General features: G+C 50.7%; 1 protein-coding gene across 7 annotated transcripts in view; it reads left to right on the top strand.

Annotated features, from left to right (window-relative positions):
* Positions 1 to 17,878, top strand: part of CPNE2 (copine 2) — a 43,077-nt gene that overhangs the window by 22,300 nt on the left and 2,899 nt on the right. For 6 of the 7 annotated variants that reach the window (XM_014255407.2, XM_088062280.1, XM_014255408.2 and 3 more), the window contains 9 exons: positions 3,113 to 3,196; positions 6,181 to 6,270; positions 6,474 to 6,572; positions 7,334 to 7,420; positions 7,591 to 7,650; positions 10,001 to 10,134; positions 10,785 to 10,839; positions 15,061 to 15,112; positions 16,033 to 16,166. In XM_014255407.2, the coding sequence (XP_014110882.2) occupies positions 3,113 to 3,196; positions 6,181 to 6,270; positions 6,474 to 6,572; positions 7,334 to 7,420; positions 7,591 to 7,650; positions 10,001 to 10,134; positions 10,785 to 10,839; positions 15,061 to 15,112; positions 16,033 to 16,166 (795 nt within the window). Of the gene's footprint in view, positions 1 to 3,112; positions 3,197 to 6,180; positions 6,271 to 6,473; positions 6,573 to 7,333; positions 7,421 to 7,590; positions 7,651 to 10,000; positions 10,135 to 10,784; positions 10,840 to 15,060; positions 15,113 to 16,032; positions 16,167 to 16,304; positions 17,061 to 17,878 lie in introns of those variants that run through there. The other variant, XM_088062282.1, reaches the window with a different exon arrangement.

The raw sequence follows: 17,878 nt of genomic DNA on the forward strand, positions 1-17,878 counted from the left end.
CGTATCTCAGGTGTGCTAAGAGCTGCTGGCTTGTCACCTTCAGCCCCTCTGGAAATGAAAATGATCTGTTTCTGTATCAGTGTAGGGCCTGTCTTCTCCAAGGAAGTGTGGATCTCACAGAGACAGGTAACACATGAGCTTTGCTTCGGATGTGATACACAGGAAACAGTGAGCCTCTCTGAATGGCATCTTCTGACCTTATTTACCAGGCAACCAGAGCTATTCCTCTTGAACCAGTCCTGTTGCTAAGCAATCGATGGGAATATTATTTTTTCCTTTTTCCTAGTCTCTCCAGAGCTTGTTTTATTGGCAGGATGGCCCTCAGTTTCTTTGAAACCAGGGTAAAGCAAGCAGCCAGGCAGAAGGGTATTTATTTGCTGGAGCAGAAGATGGGGTTCATCCAGGTCCCACTGTTAAAACTCAGTGGGTATCTGTTTTATCCGAGTGTTTTTTCCCACCTCTTGGAAATTATTTTCTCGCCCTTCTACTTACCTTGCCTAGTGCAAGGAGCCAAATGCCCCAGAAGTAACAAATAACAAACAATTCAATTTCATCTGTAGGTGTCAGCAGAAAAATTGTGCTCAGTGACCACCTGCTGTCACCAAGAACTGACGAGGTTTCTTTGCCAGTTCCCACACTGCAGGACAGAGTTGCAGTGCTCAAAGTCCTGCCCATGAGCAAAGGATGCTCAGGTCACTTCATGCAAATTAAAATTGCATGGAAACAGTCTTTTTGAGTAATTTTTGATTATGGTTGAAATGCAGCTGTGGGAGCTAGGTAAAACTTATTTAAGTTTAGGAAAGACAGTGAAAAATAGAATAAACAAAAGAAAACCAAGGCTAAAGTTGCAGCCTGGGGAGTTGCAGCATCCTGTACCACACAGCATGGGGCTGGGGAGCACAGCTACAGGCTCAGATGTTATAGGAAGGGATTGGATCTCACAGGATTTTGTCCTCAGCCCCAGGCAGTTCCTTCTGCCATGGCTACCCTGAGGCTGGGATGTCTCTGAGGCTGCAGGCAGGGCCTCCTCCCCATCACATGTCCGTTCTCTCCTCCTGCAGCTCACTGCCTTGATCTAAATGTTGAAGCAGAAAGTAGGGACATGTCAGCAGCAGATTCAGCCTGGGGCTCTAATACATTATGTCAGATCAGTTCTTGGGAGAGTTGTTGAATGGTGAAATATCTTGCAGAAGAGGAGGTATTTCCACCTGGGACCAGCCACATGAAGCCCAGAGCTGTCCGTGCCACCACCGCGGTGGGGACAGCAGGAGGGCAGTGGTGCTTCAGCATGGCTGGGGGACAGCAAGCACTGCGAGCCAGGACTGTGATTTAGGGAGCTGTATCTGCTGGAAGTGCCAGCTCCACCCTCCTTCTCCATGGCATGTTAAAACCAGTTTGGATCGTTTCGATTCTTGGACCAATTTGCAGATCGGTCTGGTCTTCTGAGCTTCTTTGGTTGCTCAGTTTCCATCTCCCGCCAGGTTTGCAGGGGTGAGATGTGTGTGGGTTTGATGTTTTAAAATAGCAGCCCACAATCTCGTGGCTTGGAGGCATCTCCCACCCTGCTTTGAACAGAACAAGGCTGACCAGACTTGCAAGCCAGGCTGATCCACGTGGGATGGCAGCAGACATCCCTCAAGGCTCCCTGCTGCCCTCAGAGCCGCTGCCTCCCCCAGCCCACGCTGGGCTGCTGCTGATGAAGCTGCCTTGGGTTGGAGGTTAAGCCAGCACAGGCAGGGTTGGTACCCACCACTGGCTCTTTAATCCATCTGTGAAGCCTGCCAAAGTGCCAAGTCCGGGCGGTGGGTGAACAGGATCGGAGCTGTGCTACAGCCATAATGCTGCAGAAGGAATGCCTTGTGTTTCTAACCCACAAATGTGTGAAAAAGGGTAGGAGAAAAATAGCCTCATCTCACCAGAGAGCATCCCTGTGAGCCTTTATGGTCTGCTTCTCTGCAGAAGAGCTTTGACTGAAGCAAGTTGTAATTTCCTCAGGCCAAAACACTTTGCAGTGATTTACTTTTGTGGCTGGCTTCAGAAACAGGATTTAGATAGAAATATTGATGGATTTTCTGCTGGGGCATCACTAGAACCCATGTGCATCCCAGATGCCATCTCCTGGGCTGGCTGTGGACAGGAGATCCTGGAGTGTCCATGTTTCCTCCTTCTCCACACACAGCCCCTCACATCCCCACTGCATCACTCAGATGCACAAAAAGTCTCTGTTCAAACCCATAAAAAGTTCCTCCAGCTCTTTGAAGGATTCAGACACCCACCTCCCTCTAGGAGGAAAACCCAACTGAAATAACTTGAATTCCCAATAGATTGTCTGGAATATTTGGGATTTGGTTTCTTGTTAGCAGCTCCTTGGTTTTTTCTGAATGGGAATGAAGTTCTGCCTAGACAAGCTGGAGTTTCCCTGTCGGTGCCACCAGCGCCTTCCGCCTCCCCGGGCTGCGGGTGCCGAGGCAGCCCCCGTGCTGATTCCCAGCAGGGGTGTGTGTGTGTGTACATATTCCTCAGAAAGCAGCAGCCCTTTGTCGGGGGATTATCTGAGGAGACGCTGGCAGGAGAGGCAGCACACACTGACTCAGGGCTGCGTATCTCGGGGGGTGTTACATGATCTCTGTCAACACCAGGGCAGCTCGCTCCTTAAAGATTTCCTCTGCTTATGCTTTACTGCTGTGTGTAGGAGGGTGGATTTTTTTTTTTTTTTTTTTCCTTTCTCCCCAAGACACTCATGCACTTCATAATTCTGTTTTTCCTTTGAGGCTTTGGATGTTTTTCCAAGCCCAAACGCAGCTGCCTCCCAGCTGGGGTTGTTTTCCGTGGCATCTGTGTCCAGAGAGCTTGTTGGGTACGGGCACACGCTGGGGTGCCAGCACACCCTCCTCGCCAAAATGTGCTGGGGAAATCAAGGGGATTCACACAACCAGGACGGGGAGGAGGGCAGGACGCTGCCTGTGGGGGCTGCCTGTTTGCCAGTGTGCCTGACCTGGCCCCATGAGGACAGGAGAGCGTCTGCAGGGCTGACAGTGACACAGAAACATCTCTCTCGGTCCTCTGCTGCTTGCAGAGCACCATGTAACCCATCTTGTTCTTCTCCTTCCAGGACCTTTTTGGGAAGTCAGACCCCTTCTTGGAGTTTTATAAACCAGGTGATGATGGGAAGTGGATGCTGGTTCACAGAACAGAGGTGAGCAAAACTCCAACCTGAGCTGCTGAGACACCCTCATCCTCCAACCTCGCATAGCTCCTCTTGCCCTACATGGCGTTATGTCATCCATTGCCTCTAGAGCAGGGTGGGATCTGGGGACTTCTAAACCTTACAGCTCACTTCCCGTGTCCAGTTGAGGCTGCTGGACTCCAGCAGATGAAGATTCACTGAGGCCAGCAACGTCTTGAAATATTTTCTGTACTACGCACTGCTGTATTTAGTGTGTAGTGATCTCTAGTCTCATCCTGGGCTTAGACTGAGCCCTGGACCACTCTTCCTCCACTGCAGGAGCATCAGGATGAGCTGTGGCCTGGGGAGATGGTGGACAGAGGTGGTGTGAGGTGGGGAAAGGTTAAAATGAGCTTTTGCCACACCTTCACCTGAGCTGGATGTTCAGGCACCTCCAGTTTCAGCACATGAGCACTCGACCTCGTGTCTCTCATGAGCCAGAGCCACAGGCAAGGAGGCAGAGACCTGTACCAGGGTCTTGGTGGGTCTGAGCAGGGCCAGCTGACCCCTCCTCTCCCTCATTTATACCTGCTGTGGTATTTTGATCTGAGCTCCCTCTGGTCACGTTCTCAAGCAGCTAAAGCTAGTGATGTTAGAAATACCAGGCACAGCATGGGCAGGGAGAAAAAGGCTGGCTTGTGCTTTAACAATGGACTAATAAGTACTTTTCAAACTGCTTTTTTTCTTGTCCTCAAAGCTTGTTTCAAGGCTCTTTTTAGTTTGCACATAGTTCCTGGCAGCTGGCAGAGAGAGGAGGGGGAATCACTGGAGGGGGGAACTCACAGCAGCTTCCATGGCAGAGGAAGAGAGCTCCATTTCACCCCATCTCACACCCTTCTTTTTCCATCCCTTTTCTCATCCTCTCAAAGCCTGCTTAAGGAGCCTGTTGTACCATCACAGGAAACTTCTGTAACAAAACACAGGGGGAGCTCAGGTGGAAGGAGAAAGTGGTGTTTATTTACAATCTCTCCGTATGTTCGGTTTTACCACTTCTGTACGAAGTCCATGAGGATTTCCTTCACTCACACACCCACGTGCACGTGGGCACCAGGATGTGGGTAACATCTTGTGTCCTGTGGTACCAATACAGGCCGTCCTTATCAGCTCTGCTGTTTATTTTTTGGTGCTTTCCCACACACCTTTCTGTGCATATTTAGTTCATAATAACCTTAGTATTTCTCCTGTATTTCTTTGGGAGCAGGCTGGGACCATACTTGTTTTTTTTCTCATGGTTCAGTGTGCATAGCTGGGCTTTGACTCAACAAGATGTGTTTCTCAGATGTGGGGGTTTGGAGTGGCCTCCAGCCCTTCCTCCTGGAAGAGACATGGGAAGGTGACCGTGCACCAGGTGGTGCTGGGATCTCTATAAGCATGTCAGGTTTGTGGGGAGCAGATGTCTGTACTGGTGTTTCCTCTGAGTTACTGCCCATTGTCCTGTCTCACTGGGTCAAGGTCTAGACAAGTTTTCTCTCAAGTAATGGATGCTCCAACAGCCTCCACCTTACCAACCCTGGATGCATCCAGCTGCCCTGAGAGGGATACCACATTAGGTGACTCATCCCTGGAAGTGTTCAAGGCCAGGTTGGATGGGTCTTGAAGCAGCCTGGTCTAGTGCAAGGTGTCCCTGCCCATGGCAGGGGATTGGAAATGGATGGTCTTTAAGGCCCCTTCCAACCCAAACTTTTCTGTGATTCTGTGACCATCTTCGTGTTTTGAGGCTGGATATGAAGAAATAAAGTTCTCCATTCTTGCAGCTTGCAGTGCAGGAATATAACCAGCTTTCAGTCTGATGCTGGCATTTCTCCTGCCACAGGGCAGGTCTGACAGGGCAGGATTAGTGCACTATTGCAGCTTGTTGTCTAAGCACAAATGTGAATGCTCACCTGGAATGTTGGATCCTTCCCCACCCACCCATGTGACCTGGCAACCTGTGGGCAGCATCTCGGGATATGAGGGCTCTCCCTCCTCTCCCAGGCTCCTGGAGGAGGTGTTTACAAATTCAGCTAAACTGTTCCTGCAGTGCCAGGGTTTCCCCCACTCTCAGTAAGAGCCTGGCTGTCAAACAGACCCTGTGTCACTGTTTGCCCCCAGCAGCAGCCATGCATCTCTTCCTCACTGCTCTGTGCAGTGACTGTCCCAGCTGCAAGGTTCCAAGATCCTCCGTGCCAGATAATCCCCCGTGTTTGCCTTGCACAGAGAAGGGTTAATTTGCTGCCTGTGCCTGACTTTCCTAATATCCACGTGAATCTCTCTTTGTGAGCACCACACCTTTGTGAAAAGGGATCTTTGCCTGCCCTGCAGGCACCTCTGATATACACAGCATGTGCCTGGAGCCCGCTCCAGTTTGCTTAGGTTTCTACCAAGCGATGGCATTCTCTCAGGAAATGTCAAAAAGCATCAATTAATATTTCTCCAGCTCAGGCAGCAGATGTTACACAGATGAGACAAGAGAGCTTAATGTGCCCAGGGCTGTTTTGGCTTTCCAGGGCTGGTTGCAGCATCTTGCTGCTCCATCTTCTCAGTGGTCAGACCCCAGATGGATTCAGGCTGTGTTTGGGTGCTGGGGGCTGGAAGCAGTGAGCAGGGGGCAAGCAGTGGGACACAGAGGGCACAAACAGTAGCTGCTGGCCTGGGAGTTGTGGAGTGAGTGGCTGTGCCCGTGCTGCCCCGTGTGCCACAGCTGTTCTCTCAGGCAATTTTTCTTGATTGCTCCCAGAGGTGGGTAAATCACCCAACACAATGAAAACAAACCTGTTTTAACTCACACGTGCTGCAGCCTGAGAAGGGGAAGCTGCTGTGTCTCGGTTATGGAGGCAGGAAAGGGCTGGGACAGCTTGGCCTGGCCCACTGTGAGCCTGCTGCAGGGTCACCCTTGGAGATGTGTCCCTGCTTTGTCCTGATCTCTCCCTGTGGATGTGCCCGCTGAAACAGCATCCCTCTGCTTCCACCTCCAGGTGATCAAATACACACTGGACCCTGTCTGGAAGCCCTTCACTGTGCCTTTGGTGTCACTGTGTGATGGAGACATGGAGAAGCTGATAAAGGTAACTCTGGCTTGTATTGTGGGGATCAGCCTCTGGGACTGAGTGCTAAACATCTGAGCCCCCATGGCTGGCTTATTAGAAAACCCCAAAGCAACAAAAACCTCCTTGTTTGGGGTCTCCAGCAGGAAAGGCTGGGGACTTGAGCAGGTCTTGCAGGAGATAGTTCCTGTTTCTGAGGCTGGTTTGTGCTCCTTCCACCCCAGGTGGTGTGTTATGACTACGACAGTGATGGGGGACACGACTTCATCGGGGAGTTTCAGACCTCTGTGGCCAGGTTGTGTGAAGCCCAAGATGCCTCTCCAGTAAGTGCCAGCATGCTTTTTGGGGAATGAGGAAGGGGCTCCTCAGCGTTCGTGACAGACTTTGGTACTTACACCTTCAACCTGTGCTAGAAAAAACCAAGTCTAAATTCCTTTCTCCTTCCACCCACACCATGAGTGACCCAGGCCATGGTTGTAGCTAAAACATCTGACTTAAGGCAGCCTTTGCCGAAAATCAGGCTCTGCTGGGATGTGTGAAGCAGCACCCATGATTTGGGGGTGCCCTGTGGTTTTGGGGGCCAGAAGGGGAGGTGTGATTTGCTGCTGGGGCTGCATCTGCAGCAGGGGCAGCCTGGTCCCCAGGAGTGCCAGCTCCCTTGCAACTCAACACCAGTTTGAGCCAAAGGTGTCCCCATTTTGCCCTGAAGTGCTGGCCAAGATGCTTGGCAGATGCCTCCTGGTTGAAGGTATGTTGTGAAGACCCCTGGATAGCAGGGTTTGGCACTGCTGTCCCCACCAGGATTGCAGGCCAGGAGATCTCACCTGAGGCATGGAGAGGTGTAGAACACCGTGTGTGCTGCACTGAGTTTCCTGTCTGGGGAAACTGAGGCACAAAGGCATGAAAGTGCCCTGTCCAGGACTGCACAAGGTGGTGGTACCAGAGGCAGGCATTGAGCCCGTTTTTCCTCTGGATTTTTAACCTATAACCTGGCAATAAAATCTTCCTCTTCAGCACTGGAGGGAGGCTACCCCCAGGCCATGCTGCACAGCTCTCACACCAGGGTCTGTCTCGTGTGTTACAGCTCGAGCTAGAGTGCATTAACCCCAAAAAGCAAAAGAAGAAAAAGAATTACAAGAACTCTGGGATCATCATTGTCAAGTCCTGCAAAGTGAGTTTGTTGTTGATATGTTTCAGCCCCTGACTGAGCTTGGTTCTTCTCGAGCTCCCCCCATCCCTTCTGCCTCTCTTGTCTACCCAAGGACCTGCATAGCCTGAATAATGATGACAGTGATGACAATTGCTGAAACACTGAGGGGTTTTTTTTGTTTTTTCTTTCAGATAACCAGAGATTTCTCCTTCCTGGACTACATCCTGGGAGGCTGCCAGCTGATGTTTACTGTAAGGACTTTTGTTTCTCTTTGCCCAGTAACACCTATGTCATGGGCAGAACTGGGGAGTGAGGCTCTGAGTGAGATTTGGCTCCAGTTTGGGTGACTTGTCGGGACAGTGAGGAGCTGCCTGTTTTGCTGTTAAACCATGTGGGTTTGGGGATTCTGGGGATGCTCAGGTACATCTAGTAGCATGGAAGGGAGCTGGCTGGACTTTAGGTGAAGGCCAGATTTTCAAAAAGACCTTCTGACCCTTCACAAAATGTCACCAACTTCTCTCTCTATTTCAGGGTTTAACCACCCTCATTTTTTAATGGAAGCTTTCCTTATTCTGAACCCAGATGTGAGGGTTTGGGATGTTATAGAGATGGTTTTCTGCATTTTTATTGTCATTTCCCCCTTCTTTCAAGCTGGACCACAGCTTGTCCAGGAGTAAATAAGCAAGTACATGACAATCCTGAGTGAAACCACCACAATGCAGAAGTGGGTTTCTCAATTTCTGCAAACTTTCCTGGTGCAGTATCCAGAGAGCTGCAGGCACTCACAGTTAGATCAGTTTGTATTTTGTTGTTTTATCTGAAAACATGATGGGGGAAGAGTAGGAGGAGGAGGAAGAGTTGCCATAGGAACAGCAATGACTGGGAGAGCTTTTTGTGTGCTGTTCTGCCTCTGTGTGCTTTGGTCTTGGTGCTGGAGAGTGAATAGAAGAGAAAATCAGTGAATTTATTGGTAGTACAGAGCTCTTGCGTGAATTAGGTTTGAATGCAGAAATTTTCCTCCTGTCTAAAGATCTGCTGGTTATTGGAGGGCTCCTCCCCCTCCCAAGGCATCTTTGCCCTTCCAAAGGGTGCAACACTGCAGAAACCCCTGAGCTGGCAGGAGGATGCTGCACACACCCCCTGCAATTTGGAAAGGCCACTGGTGTCCTCCCCAGCCAGGGAGGGGCTGGGAGAGACGGGCTGAGGCCACAGAGAAGGGTTTTGGGCCCAGTCATGTGCCTTGTGTTGGAAGCAGACTGGCTGTGTCCCTCTCAGACACGTTGCCTGAGTGCTGCTCTTGATGACATTGCTTGCATGAGCAGGGCCCCTGCCCGCCTGACTCCACTGAGCCCCTCCTGTGCCTCAGTTTCCCTCTTGCTCTCTGGACATGGTGGCCTGACCAGAGCTGGGTGCAGGGGTGTTACAGAGGTGAATTAGAGGTTGGGTGAGGCCGTGCAGTTGTTTGATGAAGAATTCAGGTCTTCATGGAATCACAGGATGGTTTGGGTTGGAAGGGACCTTCAAAGATCACCCCTCTGCCATGGGCAGGGACAACTTCCATTGGAGCAGCTTTCCCAGGGTTTTGTCCAACCTGGCCTTAAACACTCGCAGGGATGGGGCAACCACAGCTTCTCTGCACAGCTTGCACCTCCCCACCCTCATCATGCAACATTTCTCCCTTATCTCCAATCCAAACCCACACTCTTCCAGTTTAAAAACATGTTCCCTTGTCCTGCCATGCCTGTTTTACCAGCCACCCTGGTGCAAGGTGGTGGCACATCTTGGGCTGTGATGTCTTCTTGCCCCAGCCAGGCCAAGGTCCCTTCTCAGGCAAACTGCCATTCATCCTCTCCCATTGTGGATATGGAGCAAAATCTCTCGCAAAATCCCTGAGCTCAATTTAGCCAGTGGAGTTATTTTGGGTTTTGCCTCTTTGCTAAGCAAACAAGTCGAGTGCAGTCACTCTGCCTGTTTGCCTCGTCCCAGCTCTTCCTTCCCAGTCCTATCAAATTGGGTGGCTCAGCATCTCGCCTCTTCTGGCCAGATTTATCTGGGTCTGAGATAGGCATTTCTACAAATGCCTTTAAATAGAAAGCCTAATTTAGGAGGGAGAAAAATGAGTGCCTTCCTGACAGAGTCCCCTGAGAGCTCAGCATATATTGGTCCCCGGGGAAGCCTGATGAAGAGCAGGTCTTCCTGCCTGCAGGGAAAGATCTGCTCAGGGTTGTGATTCTTTGGTCAAAGACCTTGAGATCCAAATACCCAGATGGCCCTGGCTGCCTTGGTGTCCCTGGGGCTACTCAGTTCCTGTGCACCTGGGAGATGGGCAGTGAGAGTCCTCAGCTGGAGGTGGTGGTGGCTTAGGGATTAGGGGCTGCTTGGGGACACTTTATGTGATGCTCCTTGATGAAAAGTGGAGAGGTAAGAGTGAATGACTTTGCCTAATACAGTATTGAATTAACTTGCCGGGAAGGTGAAGAAATGGATTTTGTGAAACTTTTCAAAGTTCAAGGTTTGGGGTTTGAGGGAATGCTTGGTGGCCAGGTCTCTGGTGGCATTTGCTAACAGAGGATAGATTTGTGCGTCTCTCTTCTCCTGCAGGTTGGGATCGACTTCACAGCTTCCAATGGGAACCCCCAAGAACCCTCCTCTTTGCACTACATCAACCCCTTGGGGACAAACGAGTACTTGTCAGCCATCTGGGCTGTTGGCCAGATCATCCAGGACTATGACTCGTAAGCACAGTGCCCTTCTGCTACCACCTGTTTTGCAGATGTGTCCCAAGAGGCTTCTGGGATGCATCTGCCTTGATCCAGGGCTAAGTAATACCTTTAGGATGTTATTTACCATAAACACAGGATGCAGGAGGAGACAGCTGGGACAGGCTTTCTCCTCTCCCCCCACTGCTGCTGTGAAGAGGAAGGAGCATGAGCAGAGGTGGAACATCCTCTGCTGGGGGCAGGTGCCCTCAGCTTGCTGTTGTTTACTGTCAGAGCTGTGACCCCAGTTTGCCTCATTCCTCAGACTTCCTGAGGAGACGAGAAAATATCAGAAAAATATTGTCTCAGACAGTGATAGAGAAAACAAAACAGAAGTCAGTTTCTCACTGTGGTGGCTTTTGTGCCCAAAATGGATTGTTCATTTTTTAAAATCTCCAGGGTTACATGCCTGCAAGAGACGTGTTTGGGCAAGAGGATGTTCCTGGTCTCAATGGGAAACAGAGCAAAGCTGGACTCTTTTTTTCTCTAAAGATCAAATTCAGGGGGGAATATCTGTTCTCTCAGAGTTCATCTCCCATTTAAAAGCACTGTATGTTTTGGGAGAAGCTGTGCAAGCCTGCTTTGTGTGTGTCAGTATACCCATATGTTTTCCTTCTTCTCTTTAGGGACAAGATGTTTCCTGCTCTGGGATTCGGTGCCCAGCTCCCGCCAGACTGGAAGGTGAAGTGCTGTGGCCACATGAGTGCTTGAGATGGGTTTGTCCTGATATTGCCTGGGCAGGAGCAGAACTGCCAGGGCTTCATCAGGGAAAGGCTGCTGGGGAGAGGGGGAAGGGGCAGATGTGGAATCTCAGCCGGTGAGACGTGTCAGTGTGGGTGGGCAACACGGCAGGGACGGGGCATAAGAAGCCCATTCCTTCATCCTGCACTGGCATGAAAGCAGCAGCTCCCTGGCATTAATGGGCAGAGCCAGGCATTGATTCATTTTCCTGGCAGAAGGCAGGAACAGTTTTGGGGAAGGGAAGAGGCCTCTGGATGAATGTGTCAGACAGCAGCTAAGTCTGAATGGGGCTGGGAGCTAGGGAGCCTTGATGTGATGTTGCACAGGCAGAGCCTGCAAGGACTGAAGCAGAGGAGCTTTCACAAAAATCCACCTTGATCTTTGGTTAGGATTAAACACTGGTCCTACTAGGGCTGAGCTGCACATCCTTCTAATCTGGAGGGCAGGGAATGGGGCTGTTCCTGCAGCCTGGCTGGCAGATGGGGAGCATCTTCTCACGGCTGAGACAATGTGCTGGGACACCACCATCATTAATTACTGGCTGGGTCTTTTGGCCACTCTTTGCTCACGCCCTTCATGTGCATTTTCTTTCTGCTCGCTGGTTTTGAGGCGTTCCCAGCTTCAGGCTGGTGTTGAATCTCAGCGAGCCCTTTGTGTTCTGTGGGAGGGGAGCTGTGCTCTGGGCTGAGCACAGCAGGGCACGGAAGTCATGAGCAGCTGGGAACTGGGCTGGGGAGCTCATCACTGCCAACCCTCGTGGCTGGGGATGTCCTGCCCGCTCCGGCTTTGTGCTTTTCTCTGCTCCCCTGACAGCCAGAATTCATATGACTCAAGTGGGAGCTTTTGCTGTTTGCCAGCCACAGAAGGAGATCCCTCCATGTGCACTTTGGAGCTGATTCATCCTCCTTGGCCTGCAAATGTCTCTGGTCTGTCACTTTAGCACTTTTGTTGGGAAAATCTAGGTAGGCAGCTTCCAAGGTCTAAGAGCCAGCTGCTGCCAGGGATTTATTATTTGGGGAGAAGAATGGGAATGGCAAATGTGGTAGGGATGGAAAGGGCACAGCAGCTCGGGATTGTCATGGAGAGCATCCTGTTCTGCTTCCCATGTGTGTGAGTCAGTGCCCATGGGAAGGGCACTGCTGGGTTGGAAGCAGCCCTTCTGGCAAGACTGGAGGTGGGTATTGTGTTGAGGATGAGAGCTGGGGGTTCTGCACATGCCTCCTGCAGCCTCCTGTGGGCCTGGAGATGCTCTGTAAAAGCTACCAGAAAAAACACATTGTTTTTCCCCAGAATGATTTCTAAGCCCAAATAAACCTCAGTGGGGAGCAGCTTCTTCCTCCCCAGGTGCTTGTCCCGTGCCTTACAGGTCACCCATGACCCATCAGCTCTCTCATGTCAGTGGGGCATTTTCCTGCATCACTCCAGCTTGGGGCTTCATCTCTCCCCAGCTCTCTCTAAGCATCACCGGCTCTGCTCACTCATTAAAGATTTTTTGGCTATCAGGGCTCACTGGGTAATTTCAAAAGCAGCAGCTCTTCATGAAAACCTGTGCCCTGTGTGACCGTGGACAGAAAGCAGGGACCCACAGACCCAAGTAAAGATTGCCAGGAGATACAAGAGGTATAAATGGTGCTTTGTGCTCCCGTTGCCATGGCTCCCCCAACGCTTCTCGGGCGCCCGTCAGAGCAAGATGTTTTGCACACAAAAGTCGCGTTGGAAATGCCAAAGAACATCTTGCCGTGTAACAGCTCTGTAGAGCCTCGAGTGTTTCCTGGTAGGGAACAGGAGAGGGGAGCAGATGGGTTGTGGTTTCTGGGGGATGAGAAAAGGCAAAGCAGCAGCAGAGAGGGGGATTCTTAATGTTGGAGCCACAGTGGTCACCTGGATTTGGGAGATGGGGTCAGCCAAAGGAAGCTGGCGGCTCGGCTGATGCGCAGCCTCCAAGGCTTTCCATTCTTTTGCCTTCTGTATATATATGTATATATGCATAAATGTATATATGTATATATATTGGGGGGGGGGGAACTGAGTTATGGCAGGGGTGGGATTCTTTCTGGGGGTAGCAGACAACCCTCTGTGAAGTTGGTCTTACCCTTTGTGGTGGTTCAAAAGTTTCTCCCTGTGAGTTACTGGGGAATGGGATACCTGCAGGTGTTCCATGTATATTTAACTGGACCCCACAGAAACTGTTTTCAAAGTACAAGCTGAATAGGGAATGACATCCTTTCTTTTAAATTTTTTGTTATTTTGAAGCCCTCCTGTTGATTTTTTTTTAGTAGATATGTATATATAGATATATTTTTTTTATATATATATGTAAAATTCATAGAAACTCAGAGGAGTTTTGCAACACTTCTGCCACGTAGGGGTTCTGCTCTGTAGACAGCGAGGAACACAGCTTGAAACATTTCATTGCTTCTTAAAAGAAAGAGAAACCCCTCTTTTGCAGAGCAAAACATGGAAATATTTCTGCCTGCCTTGTCTATAAATACTTGTGGCAGAATTTTGAACATCTTTAAAAGAAAGAAAAAAAGAAGCAAGCCCATTGCAACCACAAGTCAATTGAATTTGGGTATATTGTCCAAAATCAAGGCTTCTGTGAGAAGGGCTGTATGCAGAGCACAGTCATATATTCAGCTTGTCTCTAACCTGGTGGCTGTGAGTGTTCCTGGTTGTGCTCTGCAGGCCTGGAGCGACCTGAGCAGGCTGTGGCTGGTCACCAGTCAGGCACTCCTTCAGCTTTGCAGCATGGTTTGGTTGACTTTACTTTAGTTTGGTTGCTATTTCCCACCCCACAGCCTCTTGTAAAAACAGTTTCTGTTGCTTTCGACACAATGCCCAGCACAATTGGAAAGTCTGAATCAGATGCGTGTTGCGTTTGCAGCCTTGGGAGGACTCTGGCTTCAGATGGCGCTTTGGAGGACACTTGGTTTTGCCAGCATTGGGAATATGCATGTCCTGAAGCAATTCCCTTGCTGAAAAGCTCAGCAAACCTCCACCCTTCTGAGAGGGAGACAATATCCTTGTTTTGTAACACTGGCACGAACAGGGTGGGAGCTTTTTGTTTCAGAGTCTTTGAGCTGGTGGCCTGGAGGCCCAAATCAACCCCTTCAACTTTCTGAGGTGCTGGAAGAGGCAGCTGCACATCCTTGATGCTCCTGAGAGTCTGTTTGCTTCTTAGAGTGCCTAAATTGCTGGGAGTAGAGTGAGGAATGTCTAACCCCACACATCTGGTGGCGATTCCACAAGCAGGCTGTTGACCCACACCAGCACTGGAAAGGTTCATACTGGGAGCCAGGAGCCCTCTCTTGCAGCTGGGCTTTCTGGAAGAGACAGGTTCAAAGCAACTGCTGTCCAGTGCATCAGGCCAGGGATCAAGGTGTGAGGGCTGTCTGCTCTTGCCACAAGACCTTTTTGCAAGACCATCTCCCTCAGCTTGAAAGGAGGTTGTGGAAAAGCTAAAGGGTCTTGGATGTGCTGTGGTGGAAGGATGGGTTCATGGGCAATGAAAATCAGCCCAGGCTGTGCTGGGATTCACTGTCCATCACACCCAAGTTTTCATGTCCCCTCTCCCACACTGCTTTTCACCCTCATGCTGACCCAGATGATAAAGTTGATTAACTGCTGGTTTGCTCTTGTACCTGACAAGCCAGACCAGGTCACAGCTCACTCTGTGCCTTCTTCCCTCCTGCGGCATCATCCTTGTGCAGAGGGATGGGGAATGAAGATGCTGCCTGGACTGGGACTCCCTGTGATGTGTTTGAGTTTTCTCCCTTTAAAACCTGCAACAGGATGAAGTAATTTCTCCTAGTGACTGGTGAGATGGCACAGCTGGCTGAGAGCATCCCTTCTGCCTGGTTCCCCTCTGGGCAGCCAGCAGGAAGCCACATGGACAGACCTGCTTCACGATGGGGGCACTGGGGAACTGGTTCATCCTCAAGTGCTGCTCAGCCCTGACCATGTTTGTGTTTGCTGTCTGGGTAGCAGAGGGCTGGGAAGTGTCACTGACCCAGCGTGATGGACCATAACTCTGTGACCACCTGGTTCTGCTCCAGGGGAGCATCACACCTAAACCAGCCCTTCAGCATCAGCTGAACTGTTAGTGAGCTGCCTGCCCTGCACTGGCTCTCCAAATTAATGTGGGTCTTTTCTTCTCCACAGGTATCCCATGAGTTTGCCATAAACTTCAATCCCAGGAACCCATTCTGTTCGGGTAAGCATCTACCAGGCCTTTAGGACTCCTTAGGTGCCTTCAGTGCCTTCTGTCCTTCCTCTGCATTTCTTCAATAACACCTTCATCCCTGGGTGTGTTCAAGGTCAGGTTGGATGGGGCCCTGAGCAGCCTGATCTAGTGACTGGCATCACCACCCGTGCCAGCCTGATGGGCACTAGATGATCTCTAAGGTCCCTTCCAACCTGAATCATTCCATCATTCTGTGATCACGGGAATTTTTCAAGGCATGTTCAGAGAGTGGTGAAGCAGAGCACATGCTAAAGGCATGCTCAGAGGAAAGCACAGAAAATTTGGGGGGGTGTAGGAAGGCCCAGGGTAAGATGCAACTGGATTCAGACTGTGTAAAATCCGCCTTCGCTCTGCTGTCTGGTGTGTCCTACCAGCCGTCTGCTCTCCCAGCAAGGCTGCAAGAAACACAAGGCCTGTTTAGCAGATGGAGAATTCAGGCTTAACGCTCCATTTAGCAGCTGATAGCTGCTCACAGTGATGGCTGAAGGACTGCTCAGATCCTCAGTGGTAAGGGCTACTGTAGACCCTCTATCTGGTTTTTGGTTATGTTCAGAGACCAGGAGCTGCTTTTCTTTTGGCTCCTCCTCCTTGGCTGATTCTGAGATTTTTTCACCGTCCTAAGTAATGCCTTCATTGGACTGCCAGCACTACGAGGGCTTCCCTACCACAGAAGGTCTGAGGACCCACTGAAAAGTGACTGAAGAGCAAAGCTTGGGTATTCAGAAATTTGGGGTGGAAGAAACCTGTGGATCTGGATGAGTCGGGCAGGAGGCAGGGGGAATAGATCTGATCTCAGCTCCTTGACAGCGTGAGCCAATGATTCCTAACTGGGTTTGCTGTGGTTCTGAGTCGTGACACTGTAATTCCTGGTTTCTCTGCTTTCCCTGAAGGTGTGGAGGGCATTGTCCAAGCATACTCTGCCTGCCTGCCCCACATCCGCTTCTATGGACCCACCAACTTCTCCCCCATCATCAACCACGTGGCCCGATTTGCAGCTCAAGCCACCCAACAGGAAACTGCATCGGTAAGTCCGTAAGATTCCGTGAGGTGGTGGCAATCCCGATGGCTTTGGGCAGGGGAACACAAAGCCTGAGCTGGGTTTGCTGTCTTCCCCTTCTCTGTGGGTCCAGCCTTGCCGGTGGTGACCAGGGTGTCCTCTTAGGGATGTGGAGAACATCTGAAGTCTGCAAGATAGAGCTCTCTTGGGTCCCTGTGGCAGCAGGCTGCCCATGGAGGATGGCAGATCTGTCTCCTGGCTTTTGCTGGCCAAAACAGCTCAGCTTGGGCATCAGCAGTTGCATGGCAGGAGATGTCAGGGTAAAAGCTTCCCTGATTTCCTGCCTGGAGCAAAGCAGGATCACACCTAAAACCTATTCCCCACGAGGATGTTTTCCAGCCTTGCTGTGAGTGCTGTTGCTCTTCCCAGCTCCAGGCATAAGGAAATACTGAATTTGGTTTAATTCAGCACAGATCCAGGTCGCTCCTCATTTTTTCATTTTCTGTGTCGCTGTCAGTGGGGGAGGGAGAGCCCACGGGCTCAGCACTGAGCAGAGGCACTAATCGTATGCAAATTGCACCCCTCTGCTGGCACTAATAGTTTAATCAAGGGAGATTTTAAATAATGGGCACTAATAGTGCCGTCAGAGGCAAGCCTGGCTTGGCTCGGGGGGGTTTTTTGGCAGCACAAAGCGTTATTGATGAGGGATCTCACTCCCCCCGGGGTCTTCTCCTCTTCCATCCCATCTTCAGCTCATGCATCAAAGCCACCCCTGGTGCTGACGGCTTCAGTGGCTGCCTGGACCTGCCCTCCTCTTCCTCCCGCTCTCGCTTGCTCCCAGCATTTCAAATAAAACCAAAAAAACCTTGTAGTTTTTCCATAGCAACGTAGATCACAAACAGAGCCCTCAGCTCTTAAGAGATGGGAGACTAAACATCCTGGGGCTGGGGGAGGGACAGAGGGATGTTTCACCATTTGACTCTTGGGGAAGCTTTGGGGAATTAAAACTCACCTTTCCAGCAGGGTCCCTGCATCCAAAGCTCCCCTTTTCTTACCTCATGCTGCTCAATGCTGCCTGATTCCTCCAAGTCCTGCTCACCCACCTGAGCCTAATTGCTGATATCATTAACAAATGGATCAGGAATCCTCCCAGGAGCCCTCGTGGAGCAGAGATCAGCCATTTCAAAAAGAAAAAGAGGAGAAAGGAGGCAGGTGCTGCAGGGTTGGTGTGCGATGGACCCCCCAGCCTGGTCCCTGTGCACCAGCGGCTCTGGTTGTGGCTTGGCAGAGGTGCCACCCTGGCTGAGTACTGCAGCTGGAGCCCAGAGGTGCCACCAGCACCATTTACTGCCATTTACTGTCACCAAAACTGTCACTGCTTGGGGATTGGGGAATGTCCCAGATGCTCTCCAGCACTACCCCCTGGTCCCTTGGTTATGCTCCTCACCCCTATACAGCCCCTGGGCTCTGAGGCTGATCCCCAGCATCAGCTCTTAATTCTTTTGACCTCTGAAATACATTGTGACAAACATTTGACAAGCTCTGCCTCCCCACCCCTTTTCCTGCATACTTTCCAGCATTTTTCTCAGATCCTGTTACAGATTTCACAGAAAAAAAGGGAACAAAGGGAAATAACCCTTTCCATGTTTCCAGTAGAGAAGCCAGGCAGGGAAAGGGAGAATCAGCCCAAAGTCATCATCAGCTGCTCCCCTCAAGCTTTTATACTCTTCCTCCCATAC

Source organism: Pseudopodoces humilis, chromosome 14, assembly GCF_049639895.1.
Source record: "Pseudopodoces humilis isolate 2021_Gansu_Grassland_sample_001 chromosome 14, ASM4963989v1, whole genome shotgun sequence".
In the NCBI taxonomy this organism is placed as follows: Eukaryota; Metazoa; Chordata; class Aves; order Passeriformes; family Paridae; genus Pseudopodoces; species Pseudopodoces humilis.